Source organism: Chinchilla lanigera, unplaced genomic scaffold (genome assembly GCF_000276665.1).
Source record: "Chinchilla lanigera isolate Chin_1 unplaced genomic scaffold, ChiLan1.0 scaffold00055, whole genome shotgun sequence".
Lineage (NCBI taxonomy): Eukaryota > Metazoa > Chordata > Mammalia > Rodentia > Chinchillidae > Chinchilla > Chinchilla lanigera.
In genome coordinates, this window is record NW_004955456.1 from 16118662 (window position 1) to 16136095 (window position 17434).

At 55.5% G+C, this 17434-nt stretch overlaps 2 protein-coding genes across 6 annotated transcripts; one reads left to right on the top strand and one right to left on the bottom strand.

Annotated features, from left to right (window-relative positions):
• The first annotated feature begins 411 nt into the window (after positions 1–411).
• Positions 412–8307, top strand: Vgf (VGF nerve growth factor inducible). 4 transcript variants are annotated; one of them, XR_001236369.1, is made up of 4 exons: positions 412–767; positions 1718–1826; positions 2195–2302; positions 2726–3005. XR_001236369.1 is itself a non-coding variant. In XM_005396865.1 (4 exons), the coding sequence occupies exon 4, from the start codon at positions 5960–5962 to the stop codon at positions 7811–7813; it is 1854 nt and encodes a 617-aa protein (XP_005396922.1). In that variant the 5' UTR covers positions 412–781; positions 1718–1826; positions 5214–5433; positions 5940–5959; the 3' UTR covers positions 7814–8307. The 4 variants fall into 4 exon arrangements, 3 of the variants coding, with proteins under 3 accessions (XP_005396922.1, XP_005396923.1, XP_005396924.1); XM_005396865.1 differs by lacking the exons at positions 2195–2302; positions 2726–3005 and adding exons at positions 5214–5433; positions 5940–8307 and having other exon boundaries at positions 412–781; XM_005396866.1 differs by lacking the exons at positions 1718–1826; positions 2195–2302; positions 2726–3005 and adding exons at positions 5214–5433; positions 5940–8307 and having other exon boundaries at positions 412–781.
• A 908-nt stretch (positions 8308–9215) lies between these two features.
• Positions 9216–15378, bottom strand: Ap1s1 (adaptor-related protein complex 1, sigma 1 subunit). Of its 2 annotated transcripts, none has more exons than XM_005396868.2 (5): positions 15271–15378; positions 13342–13520; positions 12622–12730; positions 11194–11331; positions 9216–9951 (listed from the first exon to the last, which is right to left on the bottom strand). In XM_005396868.2, the coding sequence occupies exons 1-5, from the start codon at positions 15271–15273 to the stop codon at positions 9904–9906; spliced, it is 477 nt and encodes a 158-aa protein (XP_005396925.1). In that variant the 5' UTR covers positions 15274–15378; the 3' UTR covers positions 9216–9903. The 2 variants fall into 2 exon arrangements, with proteins under 2 accessions (XP_005396925.1, XP_005396926.1); XM_005396869.2 differs by lacking the exon at positions 9216–9951 and adding an exon at positions 11125–11160.
• Positions 15379–17434: the final 2056 nt, after the last annotated feature.

A 17434-nucleotide genomic window follows, 5' to 3' on the forward strand; every position in this document is an offset into this window, starting at 1 on the left:
CAATGGACAGTTGCTAGGGAAATGTTGACCATAGCAACAGGGTTCGCTGGGCATGGAATCCAAGATGTGGGCAGAGGAGGGCGCCAGGAAGGTGGGAGAAAGGTGGGCAAAAGGGACAGTTTCTCCCCTTCATCACTTTCCCCAGCTCCGACTTTGGGGCCACCTCCCTGGTCATTTCCTCCATGGCCGTCTCACAATAAAAGGGACCTTTTGCCTGCGCTCTGTGTGCGGTTCACTTCTTCTCAGTGGGAAGGGATGAGACACATTCTCTCCCGGCTTCCTCGGCAGCCTGTATTAGAGAGGATCTCCAAGCCCTGTGGCAATGGGGCTAATGACTTCCTGGAGGGGGGTGGGGAGGGCTGCTGGCCGTTGGGCGCCCCCACCTCCACCGAACGAAGGAAAGAAGCGGCCGCTCAGAAGCGAGGCGCGCAGCAGCGCGGCGTCCACCCATCCGCGGGCCTCGCTTTCCCCCGGACCTGGGAGTCAGAGCCTACCCAAATTCTATGGGTTCGCCTCCCAACTTCACCCTGGCATCCAGGGCCAGCTTCCGTCTGCCCCAGGACTCAAGGGTCTAACTCGCTTTCTAGTAGCTCTTGCTTCTCCCATTTCTGGGTGGGCAAAGCGGGGCGAGGGGGAAAGAAGGAGGTGGAAGGAGCCCCGGCGCCACCCCCGCGGGAACCGAGCTCAGAAGCGGCGGAGACTGCGATTCCCAAAAGTAACGCAAGAGGGCGCCAGGACGAGCGCGGCCGCCGGAGAGGCAGCGAAAGGTGGTTCCGTCCGTGTGAGTGTGTCCATGGGCGTCTTTGTGTGTGTGCGTTTCTGTACATGTGTTGCATGAGTCTTGGTGGGATCCATCCGGGACAACATGCCTGGTGTGCCCCAGGAACAGGTACCCCCAAATGGCTTTTGGATGGAGATGATGCTTGATCTGTAACTATGTACGCGTGGCTGAGAAGGCAGAAGACCTGTGTGTATTGTCGCGTGTGTACGGTGCAGACTGGGAGTCCCTGAAACCGCGTCTTGGATTTTTGAAGTCGCAATCCTAGAAGGTTTTGATCCCTTTCCCATCACCCCTTAAGAGTAAGGAGGACTCTCAGCCAGATGATTCCCATTGCCCTACCACATCCTCAGCATAAGTCTGGGTGACTGTGCTACTCTAGGTGTGACATTGTGTTTGTTAAGTGGGTGTGTCTCAGGATCTTAGTGCAACTCTGTATGGTAGTGCCGTGTGTATGTGTGTTTGTGTGTGTGTGTGTGTGTGTGTGTGTGAGACAGGTGGGTTTTGGAAGGGGCTGGATCAGGATTTTGGAAGTGCACAATTTCTTTTTCCTTCTTAGACTGTGGATACCCCTTCATGGTGTGTGTGTGTGTGTGTGTGTGTGTGTGTGAGTAAGTGTGTGTGTGCATGCATGTTCCTTTCTCAGTCTCTCCAGGAGCTGTCTCTCTGTGTCTCTCCCCATCTCTGTCTCTTTCCTTTTCTGGGTGACTCATCTCTGCGGTGATGCCCTCCCTTGGCTTGCTGTGTCTCCCCTCCCCCATTCAGGAGTTGGGGGGTCTGAGAGAACGGGACCCTGGGGCTAAAATCGGAGTGAGCACTCCTTTCTCATCATTCATCATTCAGGACCCTCCAGTGCCCCCCAACCCTTTCCCAGGACACCCCATCCCTGGCTGGCTAGGGGACAGGGCAATAATGTGTTCTTAATGGAGCTATTTTCAGGGGGTCTTCAGTACCTGCTTTCAGCTCAAGTGGAGACCCCTGCCCCTCTCATAAATTGCCCCCTCCCTGCCTGTCCCCACCGTGGCTGACGCAATGAAAGGCTGCAGAGGTGAGTCACCGGTTGGGGGAGGGGTGGCAAAGAAGGGGACGGTGAGCTCTGTGTGTGCCTTTGTAGGGGGGTGGTCCAAGCCCTTTCGTTCCCTTCGAGACCTTCTTAGGGAAAAGACTCAATGCTCTGCCCCATTCTCCCTTGGTTTTCCAAACCTTCATCTTGAATCACGACTCTGCTAGATCTCATCTTCTGCTACCCTCCTGGAGAGTATGGGAGACTCAGAAGCAAAGATGAAGAAAGATGGGTTCATATCAATAGCTCAAAGCAAACACCAAGCATCCCCATTAGGTCCCCATTTGAGCTCTATCCCTTCCAGCTGTCTCTATCTCTCTTTCATGCCATTTCCCTCCTCTCCCCAATCGCAGGAACCTGTCCCCAGTCCAGATATTTTCTAGAAGCTCCTAGAGGCAGCAAGGTATAAAGGGAACAGCTCACCCCTGGGAGATGGAGGTACCGGTGAAGAGCTGACAGAGGTAGGACATTGGGACAGACGGAGGCAGGAACAGACCCAGAGTAGAGACCACGTAGAAAAGAGGGGTCAAGATTGAGATTATAGAGCCATAGAGTCCACAGCCTTTGGTGCCCACCTTCCCCACCCCTACCTTCACTGCCTAACACTTCCCCACCCTCTACCATCCCATGGTGGCTGAAGCTCTTGGGATGAGGATGTCTAAGGATCTCCTTTGGGCTTCCCAGTAAACTGGGGTGAGGGGGGGATGGAGGAATGGGGAGTGCTCTGAAAACCAGGGACAAGGACCCAGAACTTGGAGCCTGCAGGTGAGTAGCTTGGATTGTGAAGCTGTACTGCACAGGGCTGGAAATGAAGGTGGATGGGGGAGGGGCAAGAAAGATCAAGGCATATGGCAGTGTACATAACCACCAACATATTCCGGTAGGCACAGGACTCAGAGAAATGCATGAAGACTTGCATGAACACACATGCATGTTATTGTGCACCACCAAGCCAGGCGCACGTTTTCCAATGCCAGCAGATGCCCAGAAGTGAGTGCATTCAAAAGACGACAAATTGTACAGGTATACAGGCACTTGGAAGAGATCAGAACCCACACAGACTCCTGGTAGTAGGCAAAGACAAGCACACAGAGAAGATCTCATTTAAACTGGAAACACCACCAAGCCCATCTACTTTCAATTTGATTAAATATATAATTGACTCCCCCAAGCCTTTCGTTTTCCTTCCCCACTATGAGTCTCTGAAATCTCTGTACACAGGCAAACACACATGTACATGCACGCACAGTGGCCAGTGCATACACACAGCCCCACAGGTATGTAGTTTCTCCAGGAGCCTGTCTTCCCTTCTGTCTTGGACTTGGACCCTTGTCCTATCATCTGGCCCCACGGTTCCCTCCCTCCCGCTCCTCTCCATTCCTTCTGGGATGGCTTCCCCTCCCCCTCTCCAGATGTTCGAGCCTTCTTTCCATTCACCCTCCTCAGGAGACCCCTCCCCATCCCACTGCTCCCCATAACCTGGATGACAAGAGGAAGGAGAGATGAGGGGGGAAGGGGAGCCCAGAGGAGCAGAGTAGGCCCCCGTGTAGTCGTCTGTGTGTGTGTGTGTGTCTGGGGGGTGTGAGGCATTGCCTTGGGAGTCCCTTGGCCCCTCTTCTTCCTCCTTTGGAATCGTCACTGTCCCCTTGCTTCTCACCTTTTTTCTCCTGTAGCCTGCCCCTTTCACCTGCTCCAGGTTCCTTCCTCCTTCCGCTACCCCCATCCTTTTTCCCTTTCCTCTCTGCTCTCCTCCCCACCTCTTTCCCCGCAGAGCTGATGGGCTTTCTTCTGGGAAAGTCAAGCCACTGATGGAAGCGAGAAGCTACTGCTGGCTGTAGAGGGAAAGCACGTGAGCGTGTGTGCGGTGGGGGGGGTTGGAATGAGGGTCATAAACAGGAAGAGATGAGGAGGGGGCTAGGCCTGGCTCTGGAAGAGGCTCTGAGTCCCTGCAGACAGCCTCAGTCCTGCCTTCCAGAGTCTCAGGGTGCGGGTGCCCTGCGTGTGCCCATGAGCACCCGTGTCCGCAGTTCTTGTGTCTGGCGTGTGTCATTGTCACTCCCCCCTTTCCCTGCCCACGCCCCCGCACTGCTCTCTGCCTGCACCGCAGCCCCCTCCAGCCTTCCTCCCTCCCCTTCATTCCTGCAGTGGCCGCTCCCCTGGCCACCTTCCCTTCTCCCCTATCCCCTCCCCATTTCCGTCCTCCCCCCAACCCCCGCCCACGCCTGGTCTCCCTTCACCGGACCCGGCTCGCTTATGGATTCTCTCTGCGCAATCTGTGCGTCATCGCCCCCCACTCCCGGAACCTCTAGCTATTCAAGCCCCCAGCCCCAACCCCTCTTGCAGGAGATACGGTCGAAGGGTCGGGTGGCAGAGACTGTCTCTCTCTGACGTTGCAGCGCCCCCTCCACACCGCATTCCAGCCCCTTTAAGCGGTGGAGAGAGCTGGAGTTGAATCACTCCCCCCACCTGCGCAACCCCCTCCCCACCTGGTCTGGTCTCGCCCTCCAAACGTCCTTGGGTAGGGGGAGCAGCGGCAAGGAAAGAAGCTGGAGGAGGGTGGGAAGAGGTGGACTGAAAAGGGACACCGCGGGGGTCCCCCCACATGCACAGCCGAATCAGCCGGACAGAAAGACAGACACACCTTTTTCTCCAGACACGAACGGTCGTGAACAGACACGACCCAGAGGCACACACATCCTCTATCTATCCCTTTTCTCTTCCGACTCGGACCCTTTCCAGTGTGACTGTCAAAACCGCAAGATCCACCCATCTCCGGGGCCCTGGGCCGGCACCCCACACCGCAGATCCGCGGACAGCGCCCTCCTTCTCAGGTTCACGCCGTCCTTGGGCGTGTCTCCATAGGCCGTGCGGTCTCGGTTAAGGAGCCTGGCCCCATCCAGATTGCAAATCCTTATTGTCCCCCTCCCCAGTATTGGTCTCCAACTGAGTCCATTCAGACGCTGGGGGTACCCTCTGCCTATTCCATTCAGCAGCGCGAGCTCTGCAGCAGCAAGTTGCTTTGTAACCCACCCTCCCGCCTTCTAACGCCGCTGCGGCCACCCTTCCATTCATTCTTCCATTCATTCATTCATCCTTTTCTCCTCGTCTCTCCTTCATTCATTCATAGCCCCCTACCCCCGCCCGCCTCGGCATTTCATTCATTCATTCATTCATTCATTTCCCGGAGCTCCGCTAGCGCACGCCCCTCCAGCCGAGGGCTCCAGTGCGCAGGCGCAGACCGGGAAGAGCGCGCATCCTCCAATCGCTGGGCATCCTCCCTCCATCGGGCGCCCGCCCGCTTCCCCATGAATGAACATTGACGTCAATGGGGCGGGGCGAGCCCACGTGACCCCTCGCGCTCTCCTTTATAAGACAGCGGAGACGCGGGCGCTGTCCAGCGTGCTGGAGCCGGAGCTAGCGAGCCGCCCGGAGCTGTGCCGATCCAGCTAAGCCCAGACCACTGGACACCAGGTTTCCACCGTCGCTCGAGCTCCAGCTAGCGCTCGGATCCAAGGCAGCCGTGTCCTGATCTTCCCCTGTCCCTATTCTGCTCCGATCTTCTTCTTCACCTCCGGCGTCGTGACACCGGCTGGTAAATACTCCGCTGTCCGTCCCTCAAGCCCTTGGCAGCCTTGGGCTTAAGGGAGGGTTCTCTTTCCTCCCAGATAGGGGTGTTGAAAACACAGCGGGGACCCCCTGGTAAGGGTCCCTGGTAAATGGGGGAGTCGCAGCTTTTTTCTTGCTGATGAAGTCGCCCACGCACCATCCGGGGAGTCCTGCGGGGAGGGAGCAAAGATTTTTTTTTTTTTTACTTATCCTTGCTGCTTAGTACGTGGGCGCTGGCAGTGAGGTGGCTCAGGGAAGTGGGTGAGGAGGCATCAGGTGAGCGAGGGTTGCGGGGGTTCTTTTCCCATTTACACGGCACATCCAGAGATCGGCACATCTTCCTCCTTCGCTCCTAAACGCCCCTTCTTCTGGGTAAGGTTAGGGGGATGAGGAAAGCCCTGGGTTTCCTGCTTAAAGATGGGGGAAGGGAATGTAAAATTAGCGGGGAATTCTTACAGAAATCCCTTTTCTTTGGTTTCTTCTATTTTTCAGTCTGCAGCAGCCCATTGGTCATGAAATCCCTCAGATTGCCGGCTTCCACTCTCTTCTGCTGCCTTCTACTGATCAAGGGGTTAGGAGCAGCGCCCCCGGGGCGCCCCGAGGCACAGCCTCCTCCCCTCAGCTCTGAGCATAAAGAGCCGTTGGTAGCTGAGGACGCAGTGCCCGGGCCAAAGGATGACATGGTCCCAGAAGTCCGAGCCGCTCGAAATTCCGAGCCGCAGGATGAGGGAGAGCTTTTCCAGGGCGTGGATCCCCGGGCGCTGGCCGCGGTGCTGCTGCAGGCACTGGACCGTCCGGCCTCGCCCCCGGCGCCAGGTGGCTCCCCGCAGGGGCCAGCGGAAGATGCAGCAGAAGCTCTCCTGACCGAGACCGTGCGCAGCCAGACGCACAGCCTCCCGGCGCCAGAGACCCAGGCGCCCGCTGCCCCGCCTCGCTCCCAGACTCAAGAGAACAGTCCCGAGGCGGGCGACCCCAATGAGGAGCTCGAGGCGCTAGCGTCCCTGCTCCAGGAACTTCGAGATTTCAGTCCTAGCAGCGCCAAGCGCCAGCAAGAGACGGCGGCGGCAGAGACCGAAACCCGCACTCATACGCTGACCCGCGTCAACCTGGAGAGCCCCGGGCCCGAACGTGTGTGGCGCGCCTCCTGGGGAGAGTTCCAGGCGCGCGTCCCGGAGCGCGCGCCTCTGCCGCCCCCGGCCCCCTCGCAATTCCAAGCGCGTGTGTCTGAGAGTGGGCCCCTTCCCGAAACCCGCCAGTTTGGGGAAGGAGTGTCCTCCCCGAAAACACACCTGGGCGAGGCTCTGGCACCCTTATCCAAGGTGTACACAGGCCTGGGTGCCCCCTTCCCTAAGGCGCGCCGGCCGGAGAGCGCACTGCTGGGCGGCTCCGAGGCGGGTGAGCGCTTACTCCAGCAAGGGCTAGCGCAGGTGGAGGCCGGGCGGCGGCAGGCGGAGGCCACGCGGCAGGCAGCCGCGCAGGAGGAGCGGCTGGCCGACCTCGCCTCCGACCTGCTGCTCCAGTATTTGCTGCAGGGCGGAGCCCGGCCGCGCGGCCTGGGGGGTCGGGGGCTGCAGGAGACGCAGGAGCGAGGGAGCGAGCGGGAGGAGGAGGCGGAGCAGGAGAGACGCGGCGGGGAGGAGAGGTTGGGGGACGAGGAGGAGGACGAAGAGGCAGCGGAGGCGGAGGCAGAGGCGGAGGAGGCGGAGAGGGCGCGGCAGAACGCGCTGCTGTTCGCCGAAGAAGAGGAGGACGGGGAAGCCGGAGCCGAGGACAAGCGCTCCCAGGAGGAGACGCCAGGCCACCGACGGAAAGAGGCAGAGGGCGCAGAGGAGGGCGGGGAGGAGGAGGATGACGACGAGGATATAGACCCGCAGACCATTGACAGCCTCATCGAGCTGTCCACCAAACTCCACCTGCCAGCGGACGATGTGGTCAGCATCATCGAGGAGGTGGAGGAGAAGCGGAAGCGGAAGAAGAACGCCCCTCCCGAGCCCGTGCCAGTCCCCCGGGCCGCCCCCGCCCCCGCCCATGTCCGCTCGCCGCAGCCCCCGCCCCCCGCCCCTGCCCACGACGAGCTGCCGGACTGGAACGAGGTGCTCCCGCCCTGGGATCGGGAGGAGGACGAGGTGTTCGCCCCCGGGCCCTACCACCCTTTTCCCAACTACATTCGGCCGCGGACACTGCAGCCGCCTGCGGCCTCGCGTCGCCGCCACTACCACCACGCCCTGCCGCCTTCGCGCCACTATCCCGACCCGGAGGCCGCCGCGCGGCGCGCGCAGGAGGCAGCAGAGGCGGAGGAGCGCCGGCTGCAGGAGGAAGAGGAGCTGGAGAATTACATCGAGCACGTGCTGCTCCGGCGCCCGTGACCCGCCCCGGCTCCGCCCCCGCGCGCCCCCGCCGCGCGCCACCTCGCCCCCCTCCGTGTCGCTCCTCCCCCTCTCGGTGTTTGCATGCGCTCCTGCCCCGCCCCTCTGCCGCCGCCCGGTTCCGCCCCCGCCGCCCTGTCCCCGGGCTGAGTAGGGACCTGCCAAATCTCTTCTCTGGTCGGAAGCCCGAACTGTCAAAAAATTCACGGGCGACCCGGGGGCAGCCATGGCTGGCAAGTGGTTTGTGTGAGATCCCTTTCCCCGCGGGGATCCGTCCCCTCTAGTCTGTCTGGGGACGTCCCAGTCCGAACTGGAAAAAGCAGTTCCAATTAATTGTGTAAAAAAAAAGTGTGTCTGTCTCCCGCCCTGCCCTCGGGGCTCCCCGCCCTCTCCAGTTCGCTGTGAATTTACCCCTTCTTTCCTTTCTCTATTGTAAATACCCCTCACGGAGGAAATAGTTTTGCTAAGAAATAAAAGTGACTATTTTATTAGGACTTTTTTCTCCGTTATTCACCCGTCCCCTTGGGCCTGTGTGGTCCTCCCCAAGGGGCGGTGAAGAAAGCGCCAGCTGCGATGCCCATCGCCTGCCCCTTAACTCCTTACCAAAGCCAGAGCTGAGTGGCTGAATGCGGAAACCATATTTTGGAGGGAATGTTTCATCAGTTCCATCTGGGGGGCGAGCTTGGGTCTCCCTCCCCAGGACTCGGAAGAGAAAAGTGGAATGTAATAGAGCCCAACAGGCTTCTACTTCAAAAGAAAAAGCCAGCCCAACAGCTGCTCTGGACACTGGGGCAGCTTTTCTTTCCCAGGTCTGGGTGGTTCCCCCAGAACCCCTCTTCCCCTCACCTATCCACTCCCTTACCAACTCCCAGAACTCCTCCTACACACCTCACTAGAAATTCAGGGACAAGGGTTCGGCAGCCACCTGTTTTTAGCTATCTCTCAAGCTTTTTTTGAGCATAGACACCCTTGAATTCCTGATTCCATCCCCAAATAAAACACAACTCGGAAAATGAAATCTTCCACAAGGAAACTTTAGAGGAATGGACCAGCGGCCCTAGGAGCTGCTGCTCATGGGGTAAAGGCAGCGACTGGAGAAGCGTGGAGATGCAAGGGTGTATGAGGTAAGAGTGCCGGATAAGAACAGGACACCCAAGTGAATTCCAATACATGGGCGTGCGTCTGTTAGAATAAGTGTGTTCCCCAACACTGCATGGAACACACTTCTAAAAACTCCTTTGCTGCCTGACATTCCAGTTTAACTGGGCATCTATTTTGTTTTCTTTCCTCTGTTGGGCAACCTCATTCATTTCCAGGAAGAGGCCAATGGGCAGTGAGCTCTGGGCCTCCCTGAAGATGCTGGCGGTCCTGCCTTCCTTCACAGAGCCTGAGGCGAGCCAGGTCCAAGAAACACTTTCCTTTTATTTCAGAAGAAAGGAAATAAAGGCAGACATTTGGGCCACCCTGCCCCTTAGCTCCTGCCTCACCCAAGACGTGGGGTAAAGGAGGGACAGGACCAGTGCCTCAGAAAGCCTGCCCTTCCCCCAACCCATCCCTCAAAGTGGCAAGGTTAGAAAAAAATTAACTATGTTGTTTCTGCCCTGGCACTGGACAGAGGCCACACTGCAGCCAAGGAGGAAGTGGGACGATGAGGGAAAAGGCCCCCCCCAGGCAATGAAGCTGCCCTGGCTGGCTAGGGGGAGGGGAAGAGGTAGGTTTGGGGGCGGGGAGCAGGGGGGGGAGAAGAGCCCTGAAAACCTTTTCCCTTTAACCTGACATATTTATATATTTACAGTGGTAAGGGAGGGAGGATGCCTGGGGTCACATTGGTTCTTCAAAGGCAGGGAATAAAAGCCAAATAGCACCCCCGTCTTGGTCATGTTTTTCTGCCTCTTGGTTCCTAAAGCTTTTGGTGGGAAAGGTGGGGGTGGAAGGAGGGAATGTCTGCAGGGCCAGAGCCCACGGCTCCTTCTAAAGAAGGTGAGGTGGCCAAGGAGGGGGATCCAGGTCGGGTCCCACGGAGGGACCCAGGAGAAGCAGCCACCACGCCCTGCCTCGCTCCCGGCTCCGCAGGGCCCAGCTGGCGGGGGCTATGCCAGGCCCATCTCCTCCAGCACGCTGCGCGGCGACTCATCCTCCTGAGGCAGAGACGGCAAGGGTGACGCAGAGACACCAGGAGGGGCAGACAGGGTGGGCAGCACAACAGCAGTCACGAGGGAGGAAGGAGTCGAGGGGGAAGCAGACACATGAGGTAGGGGAGAGAAAGCAACGTGAGTCCAAGGCTTAGTGGCTTCGGGCCCTGCTGGGCTGTCTGCGGGCACCACCCCAGTGCCCAGGATGGCAACGAGAGTCCAGGCTGAGTCGCTCACCACCACCCAGAGAACCCAAAGCCAGGAGCTGGGGGCACAGGGGGATCAGCCCCAGGACCTGAGGGTAAAGGCAGGAAACTCGCTTTTAGGGGGCTGCGGGTACGGATGGTTGGGTCCTGATTTTCAGGTAAGCAGGAGGCAGTAAAGAGTCCCTGAGGGAAAAGTGAACCAGACTGCAGAGAGATGAGTCATTAGGGTCTGATCAGAGCACTAGTAACCAGGTGGGGGTGTGGGCCAGGGCACGTGAGGGGGGGAGAAAGAGAAAGAGAGAGACAGAGAGAGAGAGAGTGTGTGTGTGTGTGTGTGTGTGTGTGTGTGTGTGTGTCAGAGACAGAGAAAGGGGACAGTGGACCACTGGGGTGCAAGTTCAGGTCTCTACCTTCTTGTCCTGCAGGCATGAGCCCCCCTCCCCCAGCCCTCCCCTCTCCCCCTCCTCAGAGCCAGCTCAGCCTGGCTTGCTCATCACTGTCACTGCAGATTCCGGTGACTCATCTTCCTGCACCAAGGCTCACAGTGGCACAGCAGAGAGAGGGCAGGCAGGAATGGGGTGAGGGTGGGGCACTGGATCACAGTGAGAACCGACACCAGGTGCCCCCACCCTGGTCCCCGGTCCCCACAGCCTTTTGCTCCTGAGAAGTGGAGGCTTCTGAGTGTGTGTTGTAAAAAGTGAAGAAGTCAGAGAAGGAAAGATTGATCTACCACGTGTCCCTTCTCTAGTTCTCTCAGCAGCACTTTAGGCCAAGAGAAGCATTAAGGGATCCAAGGAGATTTGGCAGGGACAAGACAGCTTGGGTCTTGGGAGGAGGACAGAGCTTGGAAGGAGGGGACAATTGCCACAGGTGGGTGATGGCCCTGCTACCTCCTACTCCATGGCCAGCTGGGCATGGGGGGGCCAGACACCACGGGGAGGGGGACCCCCTCGGCCGTGGGCAAGGTGTCTAGGAGAGGAGGGTCCCTTCAGTCACCACACTCCTCCTCCTGCTCCTCCTCCTCATCATCCCTGGCTCGTACCTCTTGAAGCAGGTCAGCCTGCTCGATAGCCTTCAGAACACTCTTCTTGGAGGTGTCCTGGACATCCCCTCCCATTAAAAACTCATCCAGGATGAAGTAGGCCTTCTCAAAGTTGAAGATGATGTCCAGCTCACACACCTGTGAAGAGAAGAAGGTAAGGTTTAGCACTGGGGTGCACCTGTGGCCTCTCACTTCCCCCAGGACCACTCCTCCCACTCTGGGTTCCTGTTGAGTCTCACGTTCTCACATGCTCCCGATCCCCAGGCCTTAGTGTTTGGGTTGGCTTTTTCTTACCTTCCTCTTGCCTCTCGCTCCCTGAGCATGTAATATGAGTTACTTTTATCCACCCTTGTCTGTGATTTTTGTTATCTTCCCTCCTAAAATCTGTGACACTGTTCCCACCAGGGACTGCACTAGGCTTCCTCCCTATCCCTGGGGCAGGGAAGGGCATCTGGTTGCTTGGGTAGAAAGCTGGAGTCCCAAGCAAGGCTCTGCCAATAGCCAGGTGGCAATACATATCACAGAATGTCTCTGAGCCTGTTTCTCATCTGAAAATGGAAGGGGCCAGGGATATAGCTCAGTGGCACAAGTGCCTGCCTGACAAGCGCAAGGTCCTGAGTTCAATTCCCAGTACCATTAAAAAAAAAGGAGGCAGATCCTCTACAAGGAAAATGAACCCAGCACCTCTGACCTAGGAGGAAGTCTGCTGTGGTTCATCTGAAAATGGACATACCAGCACCTATTTACAGGATGGGATAAGGAGCAAACAAAAGAGCCTGAAAGGGTTTTGGGTAAATTGTTAAGTAAGATACAAATTATGGAGTCATCAGAATTCCCCATCGAAGATCTAAGCGGTCTGCCCAAGCCCAGGTCCTAGGCCCCAATCTGGATACGTTAACTCAGAATCTCTGAGGTTAGGACTCCAGTTTTTTTGTTTGTTTGTTTTTGAGACAGAGACTTGTTTTGTAGTCCAGGCTGATCTTTAACCCGCAAGTTTCCTACAGCCTGGGCTGGGCTAAAACTTGTAATCTTTCTGCCTCAGCCTCCCAGAGTGCTGGGATTGCAGGTGTGCGCCACCATTCCCCATTTTCCAGGCATTATTCTTTTTAAAAAAACTCTCCAGAAGAGTCCAATAAAAATCCAAGATCAAGAACCACCGGCCAAACCCAAATCTGGTCTCCATCCTCATTTGAAAAGTCTGAGCTGAGCTCTACTGGAGATTAAATACCAGAATCTGCCCTTTCTCCCCAACCCCAAGGCTGATTAAAGAACATGGCTAATAGGATTAAAGCTTAAAAAGGGAGATTAATTACTGTTCTCATTGCTCCAACTTCACTTCTCCCCAAGACTTCCTCCCTAAACTGGATGGGCATCAAAGTTTAGCAGAAAAAGAAGATTGCTGGGTACAGGGTGAGTGGGCAGACTTACACTGCCAAAGTATTTGTCCAGAAGCTCCACATATCGGTGGATCAGCTCCAAAGTGATGAGCTCGTTGTCTTGGCCCTCGATGGCGCAGCAGAAGTAGAGGCTGGCATATCTGAGGAGGGGGCACAGGAGACATAGCCAGGGGCTGGTCCCCAGGACTCAGGCATTCTGGCCTCAAATGTCTCCAGTCCCAGGTCTGTAACCTGACTGGACACAAGGAGAGGGGCTCCAGGGTATGGAAAGAGTGACACACTGCCTCTTAGTGCTCTCTCTGAAATAAGCAAAGACTCATGCTCCTTTCCCCTTGGCCCCTGACCTGTGCAGTTTGACTCAGCAAAAACCTGAGCCAAACAACTCACCTGTTCAGAGAAGGAACCAGCAAAGGGGTGTGTGGGTGCGGGTGTGTGGGAAGCGTGGGGCAGAGCCTCTGATTGGTGAATGAGCCTGCAAGGGACATGGGCAAAGGGTAAGGCAGAGCCTATAGAGACAGAGGTATGTGTGTGAAGCAAGTATCAGGCTTGAGCAAAACCAAGTGGGGAATAAGAATTTCTTCCAGGGGGTTGGAAAAGTAAAGAAAGGTGGCGTGCATCACTGTCCTGCATGTGTCCTCAGCTTTTAGCTCTTCCTGACCTGGGAGACACTTATTTTCCCAGTCTTTTTAACCCACTGCTGAATTCCAGCCCAGCAGAACCCAAGCAGGTCTGAAAGTAAGTAGGGAGTCACCTCTTATAAACAACTTTGAGGTCCCTCCACTCCAGAAAGCTGCACATCTTGGGCTTGCGAGCCAGAACGACCTGCATAAGCTCCCGAACCATCTTCTTCCGCTCCTTGTCTGATGTGGCCAGGTACCATTTTTGCAGCCGCAGCTTTCCCTGCCGGCTGAACAGCAGCATGAATCGCATCTGGAGGGGAAGGAGGACCATAGCCAAGAGTCACAGATTTGGTTCTTTCTTCCATAATGCACAGCTTCAAGCTCAGCACCAGCCTTCTCTACACACAGTTCCGACTTTCTTCAAAACATCCAGCCCCTTGCTGGATGCTCCCACCAACAGGTACCTTTCCTTCAGAGGTGCAAGAGTTTTTGTGCATCATTTTGGTTCAAAACCTGGAACTATTAGTTAGGTGTGACCTTGGGCAAACTACACCTCGGAGCCTGTTTCCTTATCTGCAAGTGGAGATGATGAAAGCACCTTCTTCATGGCGCTTTCAATCAAATAAGGTGATATTTGCATGAATGCCTGGAATATAGTAGCTTCTAGAGCATATTTAGTATATGACTCTTCCCTGACATTCTCTTTCCTGTTTTCAAAAGGAAGTAAAACACCTAGCGCAGTGACAAGTGGTACACAGCTGATGTCAGAAATGTTTGTTCTCTTTTATGTTATTTCTGTCCACCTCCACACTGGAGCTGGGTGTTTTGTCAGGCTACCCTCCTGGCCATAAGCCCTCACTGATGGCCCCCGCACACTGCCTCCAGTGCCCACTTTGCCCAGGGTATCCTTCTCTGCAGATGTACACATATCCAACACCACACTTGGTTTTGGGGATGTTCAAATTCTACCCACTTCTTTCCTCAGCCATCTCAGCAGTTCGTCCCTAGAGTATTCTTTGAACTTTTCTTCCTTTTAGGGTGCTTCTTGCTAAGATCCAGGTGCCCAATCTCCCTTTCAGGCCCTCCCTAGGACATGGCCAGCCATGGGGGGCTCCCCTAGGGAATGTCTGTGAAACAAGAAGCAAGCAGGGTGGAGTGAGATGGGGTGCAGAGCTCTAACTACTCTCTGGACCCCAGCTTCCCAATTCCAGGGAGCCTGGGGCCACATCGGGGACCCATCTCCTCCCAGCAGCTCTCCTCGTGGACATTACCAGGGCTGGAATCTCCAGTGCAACAGTACCAGATTCGCTGGTTAAAAATCAGAATTGTGGCGAACTGGTGGCTTTTGTTTTTTTGTTTGTTTTTTGGTGGTGGAAAATGAGGCGCCTGAGACAAGGGAGCAGAGTGCGGCTGAGATAAGGGGGTGGGGAGCCAGCAGGAAGGCGGAAGGCCTGGGTTCCGGAAAGAATGGGATGAGAGGCGGAGATCAAAGAGCACGGGAGCGAGGGAGCCCAAAGCCTGGGACCCCGCGAGCAAACCCTCTAGCCCTCTCCGCCTCCACACCTAAGCCCGCACTCTGGGCGAGCGCGGCCGGGAGCCGCGGCAGAACGTTCGCTCCCAGACCCGGAAACTGTCCTCTCCCACGCCCTGACCCCCAAGGCCCCCCTGCTCTGGGCCAAGCGGAGACAGGGCTGGGTGACCCGCGACCCCACTGCCCTGCTCTGCCCAGAGACCCCACGCCCCTCTCCTCGGGCGGCTGCTCTGCGGAGGAGGTCGGGGTCCCTCGAGCGAGACCCGGGCGCCTCTCTCGGCTCGGGACGGTCCCGCCGCCCTCTGGTCGTCTCCTCTTGCCCCACAAATGCGCCTCCTCCCCGGCCCCCTCCCGTGTGCCATTTCAGCTCTTCCTCCGCGGCCGGCTCGCCCACCGGCTCAGGGGAGAGGGGTCGCAGAGGACCAGAGTGGAGAAAGAGCGGCTCCCACCGAGGGCGGCCCCCAAGCACCCCCGCAGGTGCAGCCCACGCCCCTCAGTTCCCCCTCCCCTCCCTCTTCTCACTGCCTACCATCCTGCAGCCTCCGGCTCGGCACGTCCCTCTTCAGCCACCGTAGACACCAGCTCCACTCCCTTTCTTTTCCTTTTTCTTCCCTCCCTCCCGGCTGAAGCCCCGCCCCGTCCCGCCGGACTGGGAGACCCAACGCGCTGAGCTCTGCGCAGGCGCCAACGCTGCAGGGTGCGCGGGCGGGGCTGGAGGCGGAGAAGCGGCAGCCATAGCAACCAGGTCCTTGACTTCAGCTTTGAGAAGCTCGGTCGTCATGGTAACGAGGCTGTCTTGTGGGTTAGTTGGAGGATGGGGGAAGAGGATAATAAGGTCCTCGAGCTTTGGAACCTTGGGGAAAAAGGCGGGAAAAGGGGTAAGAGGTAGATGGGACAATTGTAGGGAGTTTGTGAGGAAGCAAGGAAGACTAAAGGAAGGGAAGTAGACAGTTGAGAGGGAGCAGGGTAAGAATTAGATGTAGGAGAGGAGGAATGATTTGGGAAGTAGGAAGACAAAAGGAAGAGATGGGGCAGTGTGAGAAGAGTATAGAGTTTAAGTCATTATTGAGAACCTCCTAGACACAACATTCTTAAAATAAGATAAAAGTGCAGGGCCAGGCATGGTGGTGCATGCCTGTAATCCCAGGACTCGGGAGGCTGAGGCAGGAGGACTGCTGCGAGTTTGAGGCCAGCCTGGGCTGTATAGTGAGTTCAGGAACAGAGCCAGCCTGAACTACAAAGTGAGGCCCTGTCTCTAAAGAGAGAGAGAAGTGGGGGGTGGGGGGGAAGAAGTGCAGGAAAAAAGAGATGAGAAATAAATAAGGAGGGGCTGATATAAAAGGCTGTAAGGAAAAGGGAAGAATCGTGAATTAAGGTGAAAGGGAGAAAAAGAAAATTTTGAAAGATTAGCAAGGATCAAAACTAAAAAGGAACAGATGGAAACTAGACCTAAGGGCAAAGATGAAGAGCATGAGGAGCTTTTAGCCAAATGTGCGCATGCAAGCATGTGCGTCTATTCAGGAAAGCAAAGGGGCACAGACTTAAGAGACAAATCTTGCATTTCGTGATGCTAAAAAGCCATAGTACTTTCCCTCAGGGGGTTATGTGCCAAGACCCCAGTGGATTCTTTTTTATTTATTTATTTATTTATTTAAAAGAGTATAAGAAGGATAACATGGTAATAGGGGGATTTACCGAATTACAGACAAAGCGGTAGGACAATATCAATGGTTGTTATTTTACCTACTGGTATCTTCAAGATAGTTTCTCAGGAAAACAAACAGACAAATAATAGTGACTTACAGACAAAAATGTAGGAAATTATCAATGGTCGTTGTACTATACACTGGTTTCTTCAAAGTGGTTTCTAGGGAAAACAAATAGAGCTATACATGAGTGATCAATTGAATAATCATTGACTATTCTCAGTAGTTGTTGTTGAAAACACATAGTAATAAACATACTTCCATTTATGAAATAGCATAGGAAAAATAGAAACATTACAGAGTTATGGACAGATTGGTAGGAAATTATCAATGGCTGCTGTAATACATGTTGGTATCTTCAAAGTGGTTTCTCAGGCAAACAAAGATATGCAAGAAAGATCTAACTAGTAGTTACAGCCTAAGGGTTGTGAAAAGTAGCGGATTATCTCCTCCCAGTGGATCCTTGAAACCCCACACAGTACCAAACTATCCATGCTCCGTGTTTTCCCACACATACACACATGTCTATGATAAAGTTTAACTTATAAATTAGGTATAGGAAGAGAGAGATTAGCAACAATAATTAACAATAAAATAGAGCAATTATAACAATATGCTGTAGCTGGGCATGGTGCCACATGCCTGTAATCCCAGCACTCAGGAGACTGAGTCAAGAGGATTGCTGTGAGTTTGGGGCCAGCCTGGGCTACATAGTGAGTTCAAGGTCACCCGAACTACAAAGTGGGACCCTGTTAGAAAAAAAATTATATATATCTCAAGTTCTTAAACACAAGCATTTCAGCATTGCCACAGCCAGTGACTGTTATAGAGATGGCTACTAAGTGAATAATGGCTGGGTAAGTGTATGCTGTGTGCGTACGCTGGAAAAACTGGGATGATTTGAGACTGATGCAGACTACATCAAAATGCTATGCAGCCGGGCGTGATGGCGCACACCTGTAATCCCAGAGCTCGGGAAGCTGAGGC